The sequence below is a fragment of the Dendronephthya gigantea genome, unplaced genomic scaffold (assembly GCF_004324835.1).
Source record: "Dendronephthya gigantea isolate DGI-Jeju-01 unplaced genomic scaffold, DenGig_1.0 000049F, whole genome shotgun sequence".
NCBI classification, from domain to species: Eukaryota; Metazoa; Cnidaria; class Anthozoa; order Malacalcyonacea; family Nephtheidae; genus Dendronephthya; species Dendronephthya gigantea.
In genome coordinates, this window is record NW_021163059.1 from 220543 (window position 1) to 244949 (window position 24407).

Here is a 24407-nt window from a genome sequence, read left to right on the forward strand (position 1 = left end):
TGGTTATTGATGTATATATGCCAGCTAAAAACAAGTGCGATCTTACTATTGGTGTATACTGGATATGAACGTATTACCAACATTGTGTTCAAAACTGATGTATCCCATATATTATAACATTTAATTTTGCGGTAAACAACTGCACACAGTGACATAGCTACAAACTGTTTGCCAGCATTCATACCAAACATTGGCTGATTACCTTGGTTAAAATCACAATGGCTTGCTGTTATTTTGGTAGCAGTGGCACAATGGCTTGCTGTTATTTTGGTAGCAGTGGCACAATGGCTTGCTGATATTTTAGTAGCAGTGGCACATTAGCTTATTGACATTTAGCAGTATGTAGTGTGCACAATTACTTGGTACTGTAACTGTAGCTGTATATATTATTTAAAGGCTGGCCCGTAAACCAGTGTAAAAAAGTCTAATTGTGTTGCTTGTTAGGCGTGTTACAAATAAAATGTACTCAAAGAATATTTTCAGCTACAGAAAATGGGCGATTAAATTATTAAACATGAGAAGTAAAATAGCACTTTATGATACATTTTCTTCAACTAAATGTAAACGCTCTGAAGTTCAAACTTCTTTGGACTTATGGACTCTATATATTTATGGACCCAAAAATGTGTTTTTTCATGGCATTAATCAACAATTATTTGATCCGTTATAATTTTTGATCTGATTCTGTCCGTAATTGTTTCCCAATTGTCCGGAAATCCACAGAGATTAAAATCTTCCTTTTCGAACAGAAAGCACCCTTTTTCATTACATTTTTCTCCCTTTTTTTTAAAGAAATAATGAAATACATTATGCCGTAGTTCAATGATTGTTGGCAATATGCTTTTTGAGTGTAATGAGCATAATTCCACAAGCCAGGATATCATGCCCATAACTAATAGCTTCTTGTGAAGGTCTTGAGTTGAAAAACAACCTGCAAATTAAAAAAATTGTAGCACCTTGGAATTTTAGTAAAATGCCTTAAATAATCAAAAATATATTATGCATGTTGATGTAAAAACATGCCTGCATTAAACCTAGACAACTGCACATGATTCTCTGTTTTGCATGGCAAAAGATTGATAACAATAGTTCATGCTGTTTACAATACATATAATTATAGGCATAGGGTCAAAATCATGAAAAATTTAGTTAAATGGCAAAGTTAATCACAGCTTTTGAGCACTTTTGCTTGGATAGAAAATCTATACCCCAGTCTGGAAAGTTAAATTTTCGCACGCCGGACAGGAAGACGGAATGTTCAGGTCGCGCGCCGGTAATAAATGATGCTGCTAAAAATATGTACGCTACTACGCCGACGGGTCGACGACATTAACCGATTTAAATTTTAATACCGATTACCGGGTAACGCCATGTCCATGTGACACATTAGCAGGGCTGCATGCAGCATATAATTTTAAATAAACAGCGTTAAAATATTGTAAGTTTGTAAAGACTGTTCAACGCACGTACTCTATTTTCTCTTTATTATACGTATTACATCTCCTTGCAAATACTGTTCGCACCACATCGTTGAACAATGCTCAATGAAAAATAACAATTTGACAAACGGAATAGAAATTGAAGTCACCAGATTACTCCATTTTTAAAAATGGATATCGTCCACCTTCGTTCGCTAAACGAGTTAAAACTTTGCTAGCTTTGTGGGATTCTTTGCCAGTCTTCCTTAAATTACCAACTCTGTGCCGTGAAAGATGTTCGCCTTTTTTTCCATCTAGATACAATAGAGAAGCACGTCGTATTAGCTCCTCCGAATTTAGCACGTTTGATATCGCCCAGTCGAGGAGTGTTCTTTCCTCTAGTGTGGCATGATTCTGGCCACCGTGTTGGCGTTGGGTGTCCATTACACTGTAGAAGCTTTCTGCAATAGCTTCGGGCCCACCCATAGCTAATGCAATATCCAAGGCAGTCATGGCAACTTGTCCAACTGCATCGGTATAGAGTAGCGCGTTGGTGTACAATGCTTTGATTACTTCTTCTTCATGAAGTTGAGCTTTGACAGGCTCTTTACCGGCGAAGTGCAAAATAAACTCGCAGTGAGTGATGAAAATATGCTCCGGTTGTGTTACAGCGTCCATCTGTATCAGATCACCACCGCCTTGTAAAGAGGTTGCAGATGAGTCACGATCATCGTTGTACACTGCACTGAAACAAGCAATCAGTGTCTGCTTTAGGCCTTGATCCCATACCAGCATTCGTAGACCATGTTTGAAAGACCTTAGAACACTGGCATACAATCTTGGGTCAAATCTTTCGTCATCAAGCTCTTTGATATGTTCCAAACTGCAAACCTCTTTGAAAAAATCACGAAAATCCTCTACACCATACTCTTCCAAGTCACCCTCTTGAATTTTCACGCGGCCGTCCGGTAACCTCTTCCCACAAAGAAGTTTGAAAATCTCACCAATGTCAAAAAATGACGAAGATGTAGCATTTACACTGGACTCTAGACGGCTCTCAAGAGCATTCGCAAGGTCATTTGCAAACATACAGCAATCATTGAATGACTCTTCCACCGTCCTCTCTTCCCAGTTAACGACAACTTCTTTGTTAGGACGTTTCTTCCCCGCATTGGTATTTTCCACCACAGTCTGCTTTACCACTTTCCATCCAACAGTAAGTGTGATACCTTCAAACGTTGGACGGGACGCTTCATTCTCATCCTCTGGATCCAAGTCAATAATGCTCTACAAAGGAATAAATATAGAGCATTGGAGCATCAGTTGCTCAGACTGCAATAATAAAACTCATGGTTTAAATGATCGCTAAAAATTTTATACCTGCCCGTGCTTCTTCATTAACGGGAAATATTTGAAATCACCACGTGTTGTGCATTGATTTGCAGCCCTCCTCAGCCATTCTACAAGTTCACGACTCCACGTATCAACCTTCCATACTGGAATGGATAATCCCTGTAGCTTTGTCATGGCCCTTGCCACTGGCTCAAATATATCTACCATTAATAAAAGATCGGCAACAAAATCCTATAATGCGTAAAGAGAAACAGAGACACACGGAGATGCACATATCATGGATATTAATCTGTTGTGTTCTTACCTGACCCTTGATTTTATACTGCAGCGGATTATTTTCATCTAGCATCAAATCCGAGTCTTCCTCCGCAGCTGAAACAAGTAATTTGTATGACCTTGCTAGTCGTGTCCACTGAACGTAGGCCGAACTCGCGAAACGTGTTTGTGAGTAAGTAGTCGCGGTGACCTTTTGTTGTTTCGCGGTAGACTCTAGAATGCTTCTTCCTGCAAAAGCAACAATATGATTGTACAGTATGGAGTATTATTTTCGTTCTTTCAAATGTTTGGCGTAATTTCTTTACATAACACGTAACCTTTTCCTCTGTTGAGTATGCCAGCAAATGAGTTAGTTTTCTCGATGAAATTGCTTAGAAAATCTTTCGACGTCCCCGTTTTTCCTTCCTTTACATCGGTAACGGCTAAGTTGAACCAATGTGATGGATCCCAAATAATGGGTTTGCCTCGTGAAATTATCTCTTTAAATTTGTGGGCTTGATAAACGCCGTCTGCGGAAACACCTACAAAATAACTAGATAGTTAAGTAATAGTAACAATTTCGATAAACCCTAAAATTTCCTACAACGTTACATTAAACAATGTAAAATGTTGGTTACAAGATATACTTACCAACCATGAAACTTTGCACCTCTTTTCCATATTTCGTTTTTACAAGGTCCAGCGCTTGAACAGCTGAATGTTCTGCCGAACCTCCTGCAATTCCACCAGCATCATTTGGGGAGTAGACTTCCGGTGCTGCCACTGCTATTGGAACTCTCTTTTTTTCCACCATTGGACAAACTATGACCGCCTGGTTTGTCCGTTTGTTGACTGTCGCTTTGTCCAGCGTTAAATAATAATGGGGAGGAAAACCTGTGCTTGGAAGGCACTTCGTCATCAAGTTGCATATTTCTTCATTGATGACAGATAAGAGACATTTCACAAGGTCAGGAAACATCTTTCTTGAATGACCAGATCCTCCAATTTGAGCTCCTACCGAAAAAGCAAATGCTACCATATTTTCATAATGCACTGCAGCTGCTTTTGACTTTACAGCCGTTAATGCACACTTGACAAGAGTTTCTGCCGCTTCACACTCTCTCTTTCTGCGTTTTCTATCCTGTCCGATTATCGATAGAGCCTTGAAATGGCTTTGTCCATCTGCGGAACATGTCATGTGTTGGATTACCCGGCTTTTTAACTTGCGCCATTTCTCGCCTTTTCCATCCATTAGCTCGGCCATCAATGCAGGCTCAATATACTTCCCAGTGCACAAAGAATTGCAGTCAGCAGCTAGTTTTTTTGCAGCTCGAGCAGGTGTTAATTTTTTAGCTGTGTCTTGATAAAGTGTGAAGCAGGTTTCACAGCGGAGAATTGCACCACCTTCTTTGAATTCTTCTATTTCTTCTGTATTCATTGGGTAAACAGAAAGATCCTCAACTTCTTCTACAAGTTCCGTAAGATTCTTAATCTCTCGCCATTGCTTGATCTTTTGGTAACATTGACTCATTTCATTTTCTACTCCTTTACTTGTAGAGGGTGCTGATGCAGAAAATAGTTGTCCAGTTTTAGATTGATTTGTTAACATGTCAACTTTTTTTGACAGTTTTTCCAGCATCTTAATCATTCTTGTTTGGTCATTAGAAGAGGGGGTTTGGATGAAGTTGTTCATACCTGTTTGTAAAAAACGTTCCCCGGTAGATTCTACAGCTTTACTAACATTAGTTGATACGGGCCGAGTGAATGCAACTGAGGCTGTAGAGGACAGTGGTGCTGCAGTAGATGATACTGGTGCATCAGAGCTTGCAAACCCTTGCTCTTCTGTGAACATGTCAACAGAATGGTCAGTTGTATCAGTTGTCTGCATTAAATCAGGTGTGCTTTGTTCAGTAGTTTCAGACTCCACTGTTGCATTGGTACTTTGGTCATCATTGCTATGAGGTACGTTATCGGTGGTGCCATCCTTTCTACGAACTGTTTCCTTCCCACTTGTATTGGCCAAACGTCTTATCTTAGATGGAACAGACACATGATTGATCGACACAATATCACGGAAATCAGTCTTAGACGTTCTCTCACAAGCTTCGCCTTTTTTTAGATGGTGTCGTATGTAATGGCGTTTCATTTGATGCAGATTGCCTCTGCAAAGGATTGCAATTTTCTGATTATTCAGCTTCGGATCATTCACACATGTTAGACATACATGAACATCACGATTACTTTTTCTTTCTTTCTCTTTTGCATGAGCTTTTGCCTTTCTTGGAGATTGAACTGATTTCTGCACAATACCGCTTTTACCAGGGAAAAAGGATGTAATTGCACCTTGCACATGCTTTTTTGCTGGGTGATGCGTAGGTGTCCGCTCTTCAATTTCATCAACTTCGAGTTCTGATGCACTATTGTCATCAACAACTGCTACTGAACTCTTTACCGCTGCAGCAGGACGAGTAGACTCGTTATCTGAAGATTGTGAACTACAAAGCAGTATGTTTGGTGATCACTGATTGTTGAATACATCAAATGCAATAGACAGAATAGTTGAATGGACAGATTTCAGTTTTCTCTGCTGACTACTCAAATAAATGAATATTTAAGGTGGCTCCATACAGTTTCTTGAAAAGTGGACAACACATGTTTCAGACCCAAAATCTTGTATATTGATATTTTGTTAGATGAATGAAACTAAGTGTCTTGTATAGAACAACGTTTTGAGAATCAGAAACTGTAACAAAAAAGTGCTTAACTGTGGTTGCTATGGCAACAATGGCGTTTCAAAATGGCCACTAATTCGTGTTTAAACTAGTTTAATTAATTCAAAAATAACGTCGGTGACCCCCAACTTTTATTTTGTTAAAGATTTTCTTATAGTATGAGTAATCAATAGGCCAATTTAAAAAAAAATTCTGTAGATGCAAAAAAATTTTATCAAAAATAATCATGTTTTTTGGATTTGATAAATTTTGGATCTACAGAATTTTTTTAAATTGGCCTATTAATTACCAATACCAGAGGAAAACTTTTAACAAAATAAAAAAGGGGGTCACCGATGTTGTTTTCAAAGTAAACTGGTTTAAACGCGAATTAGCGGCCATTTTGGAATGTCATTATTGCCATAGCAACCACAATTACGCACTTTTTCGTTACTGATTCTCAAAATGTTGTTCTATACAAGACAGCTAGTTTCATTCTTCTAGCAAAATACCAATGTACAGGATTTTCGGACTAAAACATGTGTTTTCCACTTTTCAAGAAACTATATGGAACTTAAATGACTTTAACCAAGGCTTTATTGAATTTGGTAATATATTAATATATTCATAACTATAAGTCATAACCGATCTTCATAACTTCATTGCAAAATGAACAAAATATGAAATTTACCTGTCAACATCACTGCTGTCATCCATCAATGTCCACGGTTTATATTCGAATTTACCTTTAATAAATACGTATTTTTCACACTAATTTTAATTTCGGGACCGGCTTAATTTTCCGAAAATTTTCCGAAAATTATTTTCGCTATTGGGGTTTTGGCGCCAACGGAATTCTGTCCAGCGGAATATTTATAATAAACTTCATGTAACACGATTTAGAGGGTTGAAAATACAACACAAATACCATTGCCCATTGGGATTTTGGCATTTGCCGATGCATTTCTATTGAGAGGCTGAGAGTGAGAAAGACAAGGGTCAAGGTAAAACAATTTTCAAATTTTCACTTCTAGTGCTTTCAAAATTCAAAATTCACGCCTTTGTTTGCACGCCAGATCTTCTGGAGCAAAAATTTCACGCCGACACACACGCCAATTTTTAAGACTGTACGCCGGACATGTCCGGCGTGGAGCTTCTACATTCCAGTCTGGTCTATACCTAAACAACTAGGAAAGTTTTGTGTTTACATTACAAAATTCACCTTCGTGCAGCTTTGTTTAAGTTTTCTTCTGGTTCCCATGTATTATTCATGCTAGAATAACCTGCCCATTTTATAAAATACTCCACCTTAAATATAAAAAACTGAGAGTCACCAAAATATATTCAATACAGGTGTCGTTAATAGTGCTTGTAACCAGCAAATTTTAGGATTCATTATTGTACAAACCTTTCCTGATATAATCCTACTGGACACAACTCTCTCGATTTTTTAGAACTCTTTAGATGCTGGAAGTTTTCTTTTTTTGCTTTGGTAAAAATCGGGCGTACTTAACTTGGCGAGTTCTTTGTAAAAGCCAAACAACATTTTGACAAAGCGCACACTATACTGAGCCTGCAATGTTATTAAGATATATTGCAGTATTTGTGGATAGAGGTGTATCAGATTTCTAGCCATGATACAGGGTATATAAAAAAATGTCCCAAATGTAAAATTTCCATTTTTCAGTATATTTTGTATAATTTGGGGAATTTTTTTGTTCCTAAGGATAGTTAAGACTTATCTGGTATACCTAGGGCAAGTTTGTTTTTCATTAACAAAATTATGTTACCAGGAGGGTGGTTCCTATTCACTGAAATTGTGATATTATTTAACTGTCTAAAAGTAAGAAAGGTTTTAAATAAACTGTCAAAGTTTCAGGAAAAATAATGCGTACTAGGAGAAAAACCTTTCCTACTTTAGACAGTTTAATAATGTTTGAATTTCAGTTTCACATCTTCGCGTAAAGCCCTCTTAATATCAGTGAATAGCAACCAACCCCCGGGTAACATGATTTTGTTGAAAAAACAAACTTGCCCTAGGTATACCAGATAAGTCTTAACTATCCTTAGGGACAAAAATTTCCCAAACTCCGCAAAATATTCTGAAAAACAATACATTTGGGACATTTTTTTGTACACCCTGTATAGTATTAATTAACGGCAAAATTTTAAAAAACAAGCCTTAATTCCAACAGTTCTATTATATCTCAAGTCAATGCAAGCATAAAATTATAGGCATATTATTGAGAAATTGAAAATGGTCTCACCTAGTGTAGCGCTACAATACATTTACCTGATTCATACTTGGACAAAGCTAACAAGTACCTATTTTAAAACGTTATGGTATCCTCATTTCCTTTGGTTTGCTTGAAATCCACAATTTCTTTTATTTGTTCGAAACTGATTACTTGCTGGTCACAAGTAGGAAAAATGATTTTCAGGACGTCACTCTGACATCTTCCGATAAAAGTGTGCAAATCAGTTTCGTTCAATCCTGGCATATATAGAAAAATACAAAGATTACTTTGTGTTATAAATCCTGTGTCGTACTTGGATTACTTTCATTTTTAGGTTTGTTTACTATGTTATACTGTAAAATACGTTTTAATTTCCAATATCAAAGTATATATGCCATGACTTATCAAAACAATCCCTTATATATCCTAATGCTAATTAATTTACATATTAAACTGTACAGTCATATTTACATAAATTGTCATACTAAATGTGACATCTCCCGTTTTTTCAGTTTTTTCACAATAATCATACATAGTTCCTAAATTATATTACCAGTATTATAAATGATGTTCAAACCTGAACTAAATTTAATACGTCCTATTTCTACTAAATTCAAACTCAAATATACTTAGCTAAATGTTTTCAATCAATCGGGATGGTGCTCTTCGAATTCTTGTACTTCTTCTCAAAGATGGTCGTACTCGGTCTTCCTCTATTTCTGTACTCGGGGATATAACTGGAGAAACAACTGGTAAACGTTCAATAGTTGGGGCTATAACTGGACAACATTCTTCTTCACTGACAGGTTCCATTGGTGGTGTAATGGTCATTGGTGGTTCGTTAGTTGGCATTAGATGATGGCGATTTCTACGTAACTGCGTTCCATTTGAAGTTGCCACAATATACGAACGAGGTGATTTATGTTGTTCAATGACCACAGCCGGATTCCATACACCTCCCTGTCGAACTCTCACCGACTCTTTTGGCTGTAAACTGGATAACTGTTTCGTTCCCCGATCGTATGCTGTTTTCTGACGCAACTGACGTACTCTCAATCTCTGGCGAACATCCTCAACTGGCTGTGACTTCGGCTTAAGAAGATGCTTCGGAATTGGTAACTTAGCTCTCAGCTTTCTACTCATCAACAGTTCTGCAGGCGATTGTTCCATACCACTAATTGGAGAATTACGAAACTCCAACAAAGCTAAAAATGCATCTTGTTTCGAATCATTTGATTTTTTCAACAGAAGTTTAATTGTGCTGAACATTTCTTTCCACAAGTCCATTCGAGCGCAGATAGTGCGGGCTGCTTGTCACAACCTCAATTTCCCACTCTCTAGCAAAAGTCTTTAAATCTAAGGCTGTGTTAAAAGGCATATTATCGGCTATAATCTTTTTTGGAATCCCATGACGGGCAAACATTTCTTTCATTGCTAAAATGACTGCTTCACTACTCTTGTGATTTATCCTTGTCACTTCAGGATACTTCGAGAAATAATCAACTACCAATAAATAATCTCTTCCTTTATAATAAAATATGTCCCTGCAACGGTTGACCACGGCCTCTCTGGAATTTCCTGCGGCATCAACGGCTCTCTCTGATTCCTTCGCTGAAATTGTAAACATGTTCTACACTCTGAAACCATTACATCAATTGCACTATTCATTCCAGGCCAGAATACTGAACCTCTCGCCCGTGCTTTACACTTCTCGATTCCCAAATGAGCTGCATGTATACGATCCAACATTTCTGATCTAAGAACATGTGGAACAATTACACGATCTCCTTTAAACATCAAACCATCATAACTGCTTATTTCATCTCTGTAACTCCAATAAGATCGAATTTCTATGGGCGTTTCAGGCTTTGTCTGCGGCCAACCATCCATTACTACTCTATGCAACTGCTGAAGTTCAACATCCTTCTTGGTCTCCTCAACCAACTTCTCAAACATAGTCTCAGAAATCTGACCCGATTCCAAAACATTGACCTCGAATTCATCTGGATCTGGATCGTTTATCTGTACGGGCATCTGAGATCTAGAAAGAGCATCTGCTATCAATAGCTGACTCCCTGGAGTATATTTCACTTTAATCGCATAAGGTTTAATTCTGAGTATCATTTTCTGCAATCTAAGAGGAGCTTGATGGATGGGTTTCTTCATTATTGCCTCTAACGGTTTATGGTCAGTTTCCACGAGAACCTCGCGTTGCCCATATAGGTATTGATGGAAATGCTCACAACCATAAACTATTGCAAGCATTTCTTTTTCAATCTGTGAGTAGTTCTGCTGACATGAAGTTAACGCTTTCGACGCATACGCTACTGGACGATCATTCTGAAGAAGCACTGCACCCATACCTTTCGAGCTGGCGTCAACCGACAAGCACACAGGTTCTTTCTGATCAAAGAATTTGAGGATTGGTGGATCGATAATTGCTGCCTTTAAAGTTGTAAACGCTTTTTCTTGCTCTTGTTCCCAAAACCATTCAACATTTTTCTCCAGCAACTGACGCAACGGAGCTGTTATCTGTGCCATATCTGGAATAAACTTGGCGACATACGTAACCATGCCCAAAAATCTCTTCAACTCTTCACTATTTGTGGGCCGCGGCATCTCTTTATTCACTTCAATTTTCCGGGGGTCTGGTTTCAGTCCATCTGAACTCAAAACATGGCCAACATAACTTACTTCAGGAACGCGAAATCTACACTTCTCTGGATTCAACTTAAGGTTTTTATCACGACAGCGTTCTAAAACCATACGAAGTCGTTCGTCATGTTTCATTACGTCTTCTCCCCAGACTACTAAATCGTCCACGATAACTTCAACTCCTTCTATATCTGAAAACATGTCCGACATAATACTCTGAAATACTTCCGGAGCCGAAGCTATTCCAAACGGCAAGCGTTTATAATTATACCGTCCAAATGGAGTATTAAAAGTGGCTAAGTCACTGCTTTCATTGGCCAATTTAACCTGCCAGAAACCATGGTTCGCATCAAGAACACTAAACACCTTGGCATTGGGCATTCTGCTGACGACCTCTTCAACAGTCTGCATAGGAAAATGCTCTCGCATAATCACTTTATTTAAATCACTAGGATCCATGCAGACTCTAATTTTGTTGTTTGCTTTTCTGGCGATGACTAGGCTATGTACCCAAGCGGTGGGTTCATTCTTTTTCTCAATCACCCCCAACTTCTTCATTCGACGCAACTCTTCTTCTAGTGGCTTTCGAAGTGCCATAGGAACTCTTCGAGGAGGATGCACCACTGGATTAGACAATGAATCAATCTTAATCTGGTACTGAACATCTTTAATCTCTCCCAGACCTTCGAAAACGTCACTGAATTCTGTTTCGATCTTCGGTGGATCCATTTCCAAACTATAAACTCGCTTTACCAATCCGAGCTCTAAACAGGATTTCAATCCTAAAATCGATGGTAGATCTTGCTCAACTAGTACAAAGTCTAACACAGTAAATTTGCCTTTATACTCGCACTCTAAACTGACTTTGCCTTTCGGATTTATCTTACGGCCATCGAACATCTTCAACTTGCTTTTGCTTTTAACAATCCTTGTATTTGTTAATGACAATTGCTCAAACGATGATTGCGAAAATCACATTACAATCTGCCCCTGTATCTAATTTGAAATTCAAATCCATTCTTCCCAACTTAAGCACGACATGCCAGTCATTCTTTGAGCCGCCTTCATTATTTGATTCTACTGAAAATGTCAATAAATCATCATCACTAACTTCGCCGTCTTTGGATTCCCCTACAACATTCATTTCTCTTGGTCTATAGTCACGTTGTCGTTGCTTCGCTCGACACACACGCTCAAAATGTCCCGTCTTCTTACAATAATTACAAGTTTTGCCAAACGCCGGACAAGACCTTGATGCGTGAACCATACCACAGAATCCACACTTTTCGGACTTTGTTTTTTCACGGCGGCCGCCTGTCTGCTCTTTTCCTTGATTAGCACCATATCGAAGAACATCTACCGACTGATTTGCTTCGCTTGATTGCTCCCTAACATTCATGACTTTAATCTGTTCCTTCGACGCTTCGGCTGCTCTCGCCATACTTATAGCTTTTTCCAGTGTTAGTTTCTCTTCTCGTAATAACCTTTCTTTCACAGCTACGTCTTGTATACTAAACACAAACTTGTCCCTTACCATATCGTCAACCGATGTATATTCGCACGATTTTACTTTGTTCTTTAATCTTGTGACAAATTGGTCAACCGTCTCTGAATCTCTCTGTGTAATTTTCCAAAACTGATATCTCTCGAATACAACATTTTTTCTGGGGTTACAATACCTTTCAAACTTCTCGATAACCTTATCCAATTTTTTTTCATCGCCAGCAACAAACTCGAAAGTATTAAAAACTTCTATAGCATCTTCGCCGGCAAAATTCAACAATATGGCTATTTTAATTGTGTCGTCTTTGTCTTCGCTTCCCGACGCGACCAAATATATCTGATACTGCTGCTTAAATCGTCTCCAATTTTCTGATGTATTTCCTTCGAAACTTAAAGAACTCGGCTTATGAAAGCTATCCATAATCCCACACCTGACACCATGTAAAATACGTTTTAATTTCCAATATCAAAGTATATACATATATGCCATGACTTATCAAAACAATCCCTTATATATCCTAATGCTAATTAATTTACATATTAAACTGTACAGTCATATTTACATAAATTGTCATACTAAATGTGACATATACAACATTGAGATGAGATGTTGTTGTACTTCGAGTATGAAGCTCCCCAGTGTATAAATCCAGAAGTCCATTTTTGGCCAATAAGTATTCCAGACACGTTTTATAATCGAATTCATGGTCTTCTCCTTCAAAGAAGATTACGGGCTTTCTGCTATGTCTGATACCTTCTCGGACGAGTTTCATTGCGCATAAAAGAAATTCCCTGACGAGCCCACTTCCCACATCTTCTTCGCCCTTGAATCTTACACGCAATCTTGCCCTCAGTTTGCAATTACTATTTTTGTAGTTACTAAGGATATCTCTTTTTAGCTCCTCAGATCCATCTTCTCACGACACAGTAAAGCGCTGCCTTGTTAAGTTTTCGTCGATGACTGCTTTTCGAAATGTATCCAGGTCAGAATACACATTCCCTTTAATATTGCTGGCATCAGGTTCAGGTTGCGTAGAAATACACGACGTTTACAGGATTTCAATTTTATAATCTATAAGTGAACATGTCATTGTAAGGGAAGCAGGCAACTCATGAAGATAACAGCAAGTGTAAATTAATTGGAGTTTGCAGCTTTGTTCTTTATATAAATATAAAACGCATATGAATATGTACAAAATTGATATTAAGGGATAGCTACATCTCAACTATTTGTATGTACTTTATGTTTATACAACCTGTATGTTTAAAACTTCAATAAAGTTTACACTTTACACCGTACCTGTGTCATCTCCAAGTAATACTTCCACTGCTTCTTCCACACAACCATTAACATTGTCCAAAGCTTGTGTAATCACGCATTCGTCAGGATTTGGAAAAATATTGAGTTGACCCAGACCTACAAAACAGAGACTGCTAAATGCCTCCCTCATTTCATATTTCCAAGGAAGAACGAGAACTTCCAAATGGCATACTAATTTTTAAACCATAATAACTGCATAGCATCAAATGCAGGTATAACAACTGTCTAAAATAGACAAACACTTCTCAAGGTTTTGAGGGTCTTCGTCAGGAGAGTTAGTATGATACTATCATATATTAACACTCCCTCAGGTCGAAACGTCGAGTGTTTAGTCTATTTTAGGCAGTTGTTATACCACATTTGATGCTAACTTGTTTGAAGACGCTGCCATGCTGCTCCTGGTTATGTTGGAAAGTATCTACATAAAAACCGCATTTGACACAAAAGGAAATGGTCATGCAGGTAGTGGCCAGACAAACACTGTAATTGTGTACAAAGCTCTTACATACTGCAGTTACCATTTTATGACTCTATTTTGTTGAAATATTTGCAGACAAAAACGGCAATAGCGGTAAATTTATACTTTTAAATCTCAGCGCCTTACCCGGTAATTCTATACCTCTATTTCTTGAATTGATTTCTCCAACTATTTCTGTTTCTCCACAATCACTGTAACAAAAAATATGACAAAAAATGACATGGACTGCAATATGAATTAAACACTCATGCAATGCATGTAATATAACTTAAATAAACTAATTGCAATTTAATCTAATTAAAAAATACTACCTGGTATTTTCATTAAATGTCATCCTTGAGCTCCCTCTGCCACAGGAATTGTTGTGCATGTGCATTATGTCTATGGCAATAGACTTGTGGCAATTGACATCAGCAACGTTTGGAGTCATTAAAAACATTGAATTACCAACATATCACATGTTTTATTGAAAAGGTAGTAATTACCATGAAAACAGTATGTTAGCTTACAAGCAATTAATTGTTAAGACTGTGAATCAAAACTACGGCTGTATGCACTCCTCATGCACAACAAAAACTCACTGATATGTAAAAAAATGTGTTAGTAAACTTCACACAGTGTAGTTCATGACTCATGCAGCCTGGTAAAATAAGGTTAGTATATAATAAAAACTAAAAGAAGACATTCTCTAACCTGACTTTGACCATATTTAAGAACTGCACACAATCTAAAGGTATGTCTTTTTGTAATGGCCTAATGTACGCTTTTGCTGACCCCATCGTTGATTTTAGGGAAGTCACTGTGTAACCTCCTGGTGGTATTTCTAAAACAACTGATGGGTGCTAGGATCCACAGTTCTCAAAATTTCATACCGCCTACATTTGCTAGCAAAGGATATGTTTCTAAAACTTTTCCGTCAACATGTTCGCTATTTCCATCTTTATTGAAACATAATATGGTGTGTTCTTTCAATCCAATCAATGCCATGCTCACTCTCTCTGCTGTAGTTGAAGGCATCACAGCATTTTTCTTAGGCAAGCACACAAATTTTTGGGTCCAAGTCAGGCGGTGTGCATATTGGGATCGCAAAGCACTGTGGGCGAAGCTTTTAAAAAATGGCGCCGAAAGTGTGAAATCCAGGTGCGTTTTAATGCAAATTTTATGTTATCAATATTCAATATTTGGTTATGATTTTTGCCGATTGTATTTTGTTAAGGTTCTATAAATACCATAAGGTATTTTTAGTGTGAATTATTCCCTCGTATTCACATGTTTAAGCCTGTCTGTTTGCCTGTATTTTCGTGTGCTAATTTGACATTTAGATTTGTTAACCAATTGTGTGTTACTCCTGGCAGTTTGAAGCTGAAAAGAGGAATGAATACCTTGTAAGATAAATATGAACGCTCAATCCTCCCCATTGCCGCATCCATTTTTAGCTCTTTCAAATTTACATGTAAATGTAATGGTTTTTCTTACTTGGAACAGGACGGAAAGGTCAACACGTCATGGCATCAAAAAGGCAAGTAACTGAAGAAGGCAACACGCCTGGAAAGCCATCAGAAAAACGTGTTATGGCAACTGCTACCTCTCAACCTCTCAAACAGTTGTTTGCTGATAAACAGATAAGCTTGTTTTACAGATAAAGGTTTGCCTTAGAGGTGGACAAAGTATTGGCAACTGGAAAGTTTCCAGAGATGTTCAATCACATATAATATAAATGTATACATCTATATAAATTAGCAGTCGACTCGATGCACATGAAATCATCAAAAATAAATTGACAAAATCACTGGCACTAAGCCAAAACCCTATTTAAAAAAAGGATACTTTCCACAGAGATACTGCACTTCTAGAGAAAGTTCAGTTGTTGTTTCTTGCAATGGTACAGTTTGACAAGTATTGATGTCAAAAACAGTTTGATGGTTAAAAACTGCAAAAACTTTGTTAAACGAATCTATGTACTCTGCAGGTGCATTGGGTATGAATTGCAAAAAATCAGATCCATACATCTTGATTGCCTTGTATGCTTTGTTGATGCCAAAACCTTTCACATTCTTCAGGTAGTCACATCCAGCAGCGATACACATGTTTTGAAATTGTGGAATGGTGAGATGTAAACAATCCAGTACTTTATCCAACAAAAATAACTCACCATCCCCATTCATATTAACCTTCGCCATTACCTACAAAGTCATAAAGTATTTATTCACTGTGACTTCAGGTTTACCGTGACCAACATATGAGGAAGATGGTATTCCCAAGAAGCAAATCACAGCAAATTGTTGACTGCTAATTTATTGGTAACACAAAAAACAAAGTTAGAAAATGTTTTATTAATCAAACCTAGGTTGCAATTGGGAAACAAGGTGTAGCATACCAGGAGAATAACAGCATGTAACAAAGTCTGTTCAGTCACCCACTTTTTTTCACCCATTAAGCTCCAGAGCTTCCCGATTGACTAGTAAAATTGTCTGACGTTTGTCAAAAACAAATAAGTAGGGTGCACTGGGGTCCATTGTGGCTTAATGGGTTAACTAAATAGATTGTCAGATTTTTTGGTTAACCCATTAAGCTGCATTGCGTCCCAGTGAGCCCTACTTATTTTTTTTGACAAACGCCAGATGATTTTACTTGTCAATGGGAGAGCTCGTCAACTTAATGGGTTAACCACAAAAATTGACAATGTCTGTAGTTAACCCATTAAGCCGCATTGCGTCCCAGTGAGCCCTACTTATTTTTTTTTGACAAACGCCAGACGATTTTACTTGTCAATGGGAGAGCTCGACAACTTAATGGGTTAACCACAAAAATTGACAATGTCTCTAGTTAACCCATTAAGCCGCATTGCGTCGTAGTGAGCCTACTTTTTTTTTTTTGACAAACGCCAGACAATTTTGCTTGTCAATGGGAGAGCTTGGCAACTTAATGGGTTAACCACAAAAATTGATAATGTCTCTAGTTAACCCATTAAGCCGCATTGCGTCCCAGTGAGCCCTACTTATTTTTTTTGACAAACGCCAGACGATTTTACTTGTCAATGGGAGAGCTCGGCAACTTAATGGGTTAACCACAAAAATTGACAATGTCTCTAGTTAACCCATTAAGTCGCATTGCGCCCCAGTGCGCCCTACTTATATATTTTTTTTGACAAACGCCAGACGATTTTACTTGTCAATGGGGGAGCTCTGCAGCTTAATGGGTTAAGTTCCAGAGCTTCCCCATTGACAAGTAAAATCGTCTGGCATTTGTAAAAAACATAAGTCATACTAGGGTGCATGTATTGTGGCTTAATGGGTTGAATTACCAATTGTCAAAACTTGCCAACAAGCTGGGAATATGCAGCGCAGACACAACCAGATAATTGTTCTGCTACAGTTTGTTTCCAAGTTGTGTGGGAGCCTCTGGTGCCTTAAATTAACACACCTGTTTACAGCCATAGGTCAAAAGGTCAGAGTATTCAGTGACAACAAAATCAGCGTCTCCATTCTTAACAAGATAAGCCATCTGGGCATCAGCTTCATAAGGGTAAACAATGTACATCACATCTTCAGACTTGCAGACCTTTCAACAGCAAAAATTACATGTAGTATACCAAAACAGCAACCAAACCATGGGTTTTGAACTATGCATTACTGTTAAATAATAACATGATCATATGATCATACAATGAATTATTCATATCACCTTACATTTATGTACATCACAATATCTTCGTAGGTGATAGATGCTGCCTGGCTTCGTATTTTTTTAGCCTTTTCTTCTGAAATACCAGGCTGAACAGCTGTAGCTAAAAGACTTTCTTTTTTTCAGAAGAAATTTTATATACATCATGATTGTTTATACTTGACAATATTTGTGAACTTCAAGCCTGGGTCTTGTCTAAAATAGTTAATGCTGTATATTTTCAAATTCTGAGCTATAATAAATCTGATATAACAGTACATGCTGTTAAATGGATGCACGAGTGGCAATATTTATTTGCTGCAAGTTTTCTTACTTTTGTCTATGTTGATGCTCGGTAGCTTTTGCTGGCAACGGTAACCCATCAAACACCACAATTGGTATTAGTCCGCATTCTTTTACAATGACCAAGTGTCGTTTGAAGATATTAGAACATCTATAAGGAGACCCAATATCACTAAAGTACAATGGCAATTTAAGTTATTATAAAACCAGCAACTATAAATATTTCAAGGCTGAATGGCGAATTTACTTACCCTTCGCGATCTCCATTTTGATTTATCAAAGTATACAGTCCTTTGTGGATCCAACACGAAGCATCTATCACAACCTTCTGGCCCGAAAACATGCGTATGTTGCATTGTTTACCAAAGCATTTTAAAAATGGTAACAAACCAGTAATTCCCATATAAATTAAACTTGCAAAACAATAAGCTTAGCCATTTATTCGAACGTTTTGCTCCTGCGAACATCACTCGAGCATGGTCTGAATGCAAATGAAGTATTTTTGTTTTCTCCCGTCATGCTTTGCGATCCCAATACGCACACCGCCTGGGTCCAAGTATTTCTTATTGGGACAGAAAAACATTCTCCAGATGCTGTGGAGGCTATTTTTCGAATGTCCATATGAATATATAATTCCAACCACCATCAAAAATGCAAGTAGAGATTATAAAAATAAGTTCCTGGATAACCTACAATCTTGGCCAAAAGTTAATAGGACGGCGCATGCTATCGCAATATCACAACTACTGTGACCACCTACGCTTGCTTTTTCCCCGATTCCCCCCTCCCCCTTTTCAATGTTAATATATTAATTGTTGTAATATCATAAAAACGAAAGTGCATTAATTTGTGGTAAGTACATCAATTTGTGTTTCAAACCAAACCAAGAAACAATGCCTGGGGGCAGGATAACTGCAACGCAAAAGGCCTATGCCCAATTCTTGCACACAAAAGCACATGCATCATACAGCGAAATAGCTAAGTTGTGTAAAATATCCAAGTCGTCAAGCCAAAGAATATGAAGAAAAGAATTATGTAAAAAAACGGGAAGACCAAGAAAGTTGGACGAACAAAATATGCGTCCTTTAATTAGAGCATTAAAAACATTGAGATTACACGAACCAAATGTGTCTGTTACGCCACTGATGACTGAAGTGTGGCCTTGATTCAAATATAACCATCCAAAGAACAGTTTCACGAATAATCGAATGAGCATGGTTATGGTTTTTTGCAACGGAGGAAGAAAGGAATATTGTCAGATAAAGATAAAAAAATGAGAAGAAAATTTGGCAGAAAAATCCAGCAATCCATGAGAGTAAACGAACATTTTTGGATGAATGAAGTTTCCTTCATTCTTGATGGGGTCTCATTTGTACACAAGTACAATCCAATGAGAACAGCAAAAAGAACTGGAAATGCTAGAGTCTGGCGAGGGGCTTGTTTATACAGGCACTGGGAGCAAGGATTTGGGGTTATTTTGGCAATTCCTTACCAAAAAATAAATGGACCATTCTTTGCCAATTTCATTAAGGATCATTTCAACATTACGTTTGGAAAAGCTGGTCCTAAACATCAAGGAAGCTGCATATTCGTCATATACAATTACCCATTGCAAACGAGTAAAGTTGTTATGAAAGCACTTGAAACTATCGAGGCACAGCTATTACAGATTCCTGCACGATCACCGGACTTAAGCCTGATTGAAAATGTTTTTCATCTGGTGAAACGCACCTTGTGCGACGAAGCTATAGGACAATCCTTTGAGGCTGAAAGCTTCTCTCAATTTGAGGAAAGAGTAGTCCAGCAATAAATAACACACCGATTGACGTTATCGCTAAAACTATAAGCAACCTTCCAAAGAGGATTTGCGCAATGATAAAGTCCCATGGCTGCCGAACGAGATATTAGCGGATGTTTATATAATTACCATGTTAACCCTATTAATTCATTAATGCAAAACGCACTTCTCAGTACATTACTCACTACAAATGTTTAAATTTTTTAGACTATTATTCGCTAAATACCAATGGAAAACATTAACTGTGATTTATATACATGCCCTCTGTCAATACAATGTGTTTATGTGTTAGAAATAGCAGTCTATATAAAAACCGACATTACTCACCTAAATTTGAGACTTAAAACAAATTATAGAATCATGACTTATAATAATACAGATTGGTGAGTAATGTGAATTTCACATTATAATACCTATATTTACAATTTAAACAATGTTTCAGATGTCAATTAGGGACCGGACATTTATTAAAGGGGGGGGAGGGCTAGTGCATTTCTATTTTCTGTTGCATAATTTTAAACGACCCTCCCAAGAATGTAGCAGGAAAAACACTAGCCCCCTATATAGCCTTGCATAAATTCATGAGACCCCCCCCATTTCTCTTAACACATAAAAAGCATACTTTCTTTCATTTAATAAAAAGCGGGTTGCATTTCTCCCAGATCTTGTCTTAGTTCTTACTACACTAGACATTTCAACATCATTTCCAGCTTTGTTGTCTTCCTCGGAGCTTGAACCGATTTCTGCAAGAGCAATGTCAGTTCCATCCTCATCGCACAATGAGAAAGTGGATTCAATATCACTTTCATCTCCAGAATCAGAGTCTGATTTCTCTTTTTCCGCTGTTTGACTGGTAGCAGTCGAATGGTGTGTAATATGTCTCTGGACTGCAGATAACTTTGCTTTCTTGTTTGAAGCAGAGTGCAGCTTGTGATGTCTCAGGTATTTATCCAAGACAGCTACTTTTTGTTTGGTGAGAGACCCATCATCCATCGAGCATGGCATTCCAATCATAATCTTCGTATTTCTTCTTTGCTAAAGCAGATGCTTTGGCAATTCTTTGTTTCTTTCTCTTATCTTTCCTGAGTTCAAGCAACTTCAAGTGCTTAAGATAATCTGTAACGCATTCTTCAGATACTATAAACTGTCTACTGAAGTTTGAGATACTGGTGGGATCTTCCAAGGAGCATTCGCCTGAGATATAAGCCTTCTTTAGCTGTGTTCGTGGTAAATAATCGTCGACAACCCTGTTGTTGGTTGGAGTTTTGTCCGCAGGAAGGTAATGATATCCAGGCTTTTCATGATCTGGAAATGGCCTTGGGACATGTTCAATCTGGCTACAGCACTTTTCTCTTGAGGTGCAAAAGTCACATAGTTTTCCATGAGCATCTTTGCAAGATCCTTTGAGGTATTCAAGAAACATCGCACCATGAAGACAATGAGAGTCTATAAATGCATATATTTTCTTGAAATAATTGCACCCTGTTACCTCATTCTTCTTAGCTTCTGTTTTAGCAGCTGCATATTTCATTAGGTAAGGTTGATTAAAAAAGAACTGATTTTTTTCTCGCTGAGTAACATAACATTTTATGAAGTCTCCAGCAGGACCTGGTTCATCATCAATCATTGCTGCCACATCATGGGCTACTCTCCACGCATTTTTTTCCGTGCATAAGTTCCCTTTTTCTTTAAGTTCATTTGATGATAGTTCATCTATCTCTTCACTTGTCAGCCCGTCAAAAGGCTTGAAATACTCCCACTTCAATGCTGTTCCATCTACAAGGGCCTCTTCAATGGATGCATTGGTTCTCTCTGCTTCATTCTGTGCCGAGTCACCTGGGGCACGGTGAATCCGATTTACACGATCACTTGAATGTATCCATGCAGTTTCTATATCTCTAAAACAAACCTCGGTATTGGTTACTCCCACCCCAGGACCTGCATCTGTAGCCTTAAGAATACTGCAGCAATTATTTGCGTATTTCAGAGGAACTAACCTTTTGAGATACAGTTCACAGGCTCTTAAAATGTCTTCAGTTACAGTCCACAAGTTGTCCTCTTGTATGTGGAGTAGCATTTCTTTCTGCACTGTAGCTGCATTTTCTTTGATACGGATAAGGTCTTCCAGCAGTTCATTTGCTAAAACAAGCTCAGATTCGTCAACCGCTTGTGGTGTTTCCTTCCACGTTAGTATAATTTCATCAATTTGATTTCAAAACCATGTAAGCTTTTCTGCCTCGTAGCAAAAGTGCTTACAGTCAGGCTGTGATGTGGCACGCACTACATCGTCTTTCATGGTAAGGTCAGTGAAGTAAAACATGGCATCATGAGAATGAATAGCAAGCCTTTGAAACTTATGCTATAGTCAGTGTCGGTTAGATTCTCTTGAAAAAGTGAAGGGAGTTCATGATGTAAGCGCATATAATCAGATGCCCATACACTGCCGCTACTTCCGATATAATGTTTTGGTCTTATGGTGACAACACTTTGATCTTGATCGGTGATTAACTCATTATTTCCTTCAATTTTCTCTATATGTTGTTTGATGAAGCGAAATGATGCTGGCGTTTGATTGACTTCGGGGATGTTGAAATCATGCTCTAGACTTGACATTTCTTGGCTTCCATCGATTGGTTACTGTAGTCGCAGACTTTATCAACTTCTTCCCACGTCTTAAGCGTGAGTAATTAGCAAGAGCAAAAAGTCTCTTTTCTTCACTCTATGGTTTGTAAACAGTGTTGTTTCATGCCTTCTACCATGGCAAGTACTCTTTGAAGAAATTGCATTGGCAATAAACTCTTCATCTTCTAAATCTAACAACGATGGAGCTCCTGCTCCCAATTTTCTCCTTTTGATCCTCTTAGAATCAATTACATCTCTTGCTATTTTTCGCTTTGCTTCTTGTGTTTTCCTTTGTGGATAAACAGTATAATTTACTTCTAACAGTTTAAGATTATCTAATCTCTCTTTGAGCACAATCTTTTCATTTTCAATGTCACACTTTCTATTTTCCGAAAGCATAGCTGATTGTTTTTGCAGTTTGTGGTCAATGCTTTGTATTTTATTTTCAACTTTCTTTATCTTTTCTGGCGTTCTAACCTGAAGGATATCTGCTGCTTCCGTTAAAGCCTTTTCACTTTCTTCTGAGGCTGAAATAACTTTTGAAATAAACTGCACTGCTCTGTCGGGCTTAATGCCAAGGTTGTAAGTTTCTGATCTTGAATGCAGAGCGAATACTACAGCTTTCAATGTCATTCTGTCATATTCAGTATCCAAAGAGTTTAATATGGAGTTTAAGGTTGTGGCGTTCAGATGCAAATGATGTTTTACACTAGCATTCATGTTTTCTTCATCAAGCCTCTCCAATTCTAACAAAAAATCTTCAAGACTAATCTCCTCATTTTGTAATAAGATGTAGCGTTTGCCTAAGATTTCGGTTACAATTACACATAACCCATAGTCTTTGTGAAGAAGGTGATCATGAAAATTTGCTTCGTCAGGAGTGCTATCAATGAAGCCACAGTAAAAACCATATGCATCTTCAAATGACAAAAAACCAACAGCTTTGCAGTTGCTTTCACTTTGTGCTAGGAGCTGTCTTAAAACATACAAAAGACCTTCTAATATTTTTGACAGAGATTTACTAGTAGCACACTTTAATAAACCCTCAAGTTTCGCCAAGTTATTCCGAACTTTACATGTCTGAAGTGACTTTCGTATCTGTTTGCCAATAGAAGATTCCTTCCTGCTCTTGCTCCTTAATTGTGAGAAAGATAATTTGCTTTCGTCAACACTCTTCAAACTTGATCCATTCAAATTGTCGTTCCTCGAAGACGAAATACCCGCCATTTTCTATTTTGTTTTTTAATTTCGTACCCAGACTTCTGGGACCAATATCTCAGAAAACATGGCGGACGATTTGACACCATTTCTAAAATCTGCTGATCTTGAGTCAAAGAGTTCAAAGCCCATTTTAACAGGATTGGAATACGCTGTGTTGAGCATTTTCAAGATGTAGACATTGACGATCTCAAAGAAATAGGTGCGGTTACTAACTTATAATTAAATTTATGTTTAAACATTGTGTTGTCAACCATGAAATTATGCCATCTTCAAGTTGCTCGACATTTATAAATATTAATGAGTGCTGTATTTTTACTATAGAGGGTAACAGAATCTTGACTTGTTTAAATTTTGCTGCTATAAAGCAAATGCCAAATTACTTTTTATGTTCTGTATTGTTTTATATATTTTGGTATTTTGCTATAAATTTAATTTTGTTTATTATATACTACAAATGCAATAAGCATAATAATACCTGCTGAATAGTAATTAGTAGAGCTATTTGATAGCCATTTTTTGAGTGTGTGTATTTTTTGTCAGGCCTCTCAAATGTTGAAGTGAAACGCCTTTTAAGGAAGAAAAGTGAGCTACAGACAACACAGAGTAAAGTACAGAATTCAGAGCAGGAACAACAAAATATAGATTGTGGGTCTGTCAGTAGTGTAAACAATTCATCTAACTTTCCAAGTAAGCCTGCCAGTACAATTCATCTAACTTTCCAAGTTCCCTTCAAAGGGAACATACAGACAAAAGACCTTGGGAACAAAAAACATTTGGATGGATACCAAATGCATCATCTGTTCGTGCAAAATTTATGAATGAATGTCTCCCAAAATGCTACAAAGCATTTTACCACACTTGCAAAAGTC

At 37.6% G+C, this 24407-nt stretch overlaps 1 protein-coding gene across 1 annotated transcript; it reads right to left on the reverse strand.

The window, feature by feature from the left end:
• Positions 1-13181: 13181 nt before the first annotated feature.
• Positions 13182-20681, reverse strand: LOC114528318 (exonuclease 1-like). Its single transcript, XM_028549946.1, has 7 exons — positions 20659-20681; positions 20377-20545; positions 17355-17492; positions 15759-16114; positions 14058-14122; positions 13433-13549; positions 13182-13204 (listed from the first exon to the last, which is right to left on the reverse strand). Exons 1-7 carry the CDS (start codon positions 20679-20681, stop codon positions 13182-13184), a joined length of 891 nt encoding a protein of 296 aa, XP_028405747.1.
• Positions 20682-24407: the final 3726 nt, after the last annotated feature.

What these genes read in the sequence shown, in the direction of transcription:
- LOC114528318 (XM_028549946.1), bottom strand. Translation starts at nt 20,681, where the DNA reads ATGGGTCTCTCACCAAACAAAAA. An exon ending in GGTCTCTCACCAAACAAAAA is followed by an intron (nt 20,546 to 20,658) that starts GTAGCTGTCTTG and finishes GACTGCTACCAG; the next exon opens with TCAAACAGCGGAAAAAGAGA. An exon ending in TGACCTATGGCTGTAAACAG is followed by an intron (nt 16,115 to 17,354) that starts GTGTGTTAATTT and finishes ATGACTTTGTAG; the next exon opens with GTAATGGCGAAGGTTAATAT.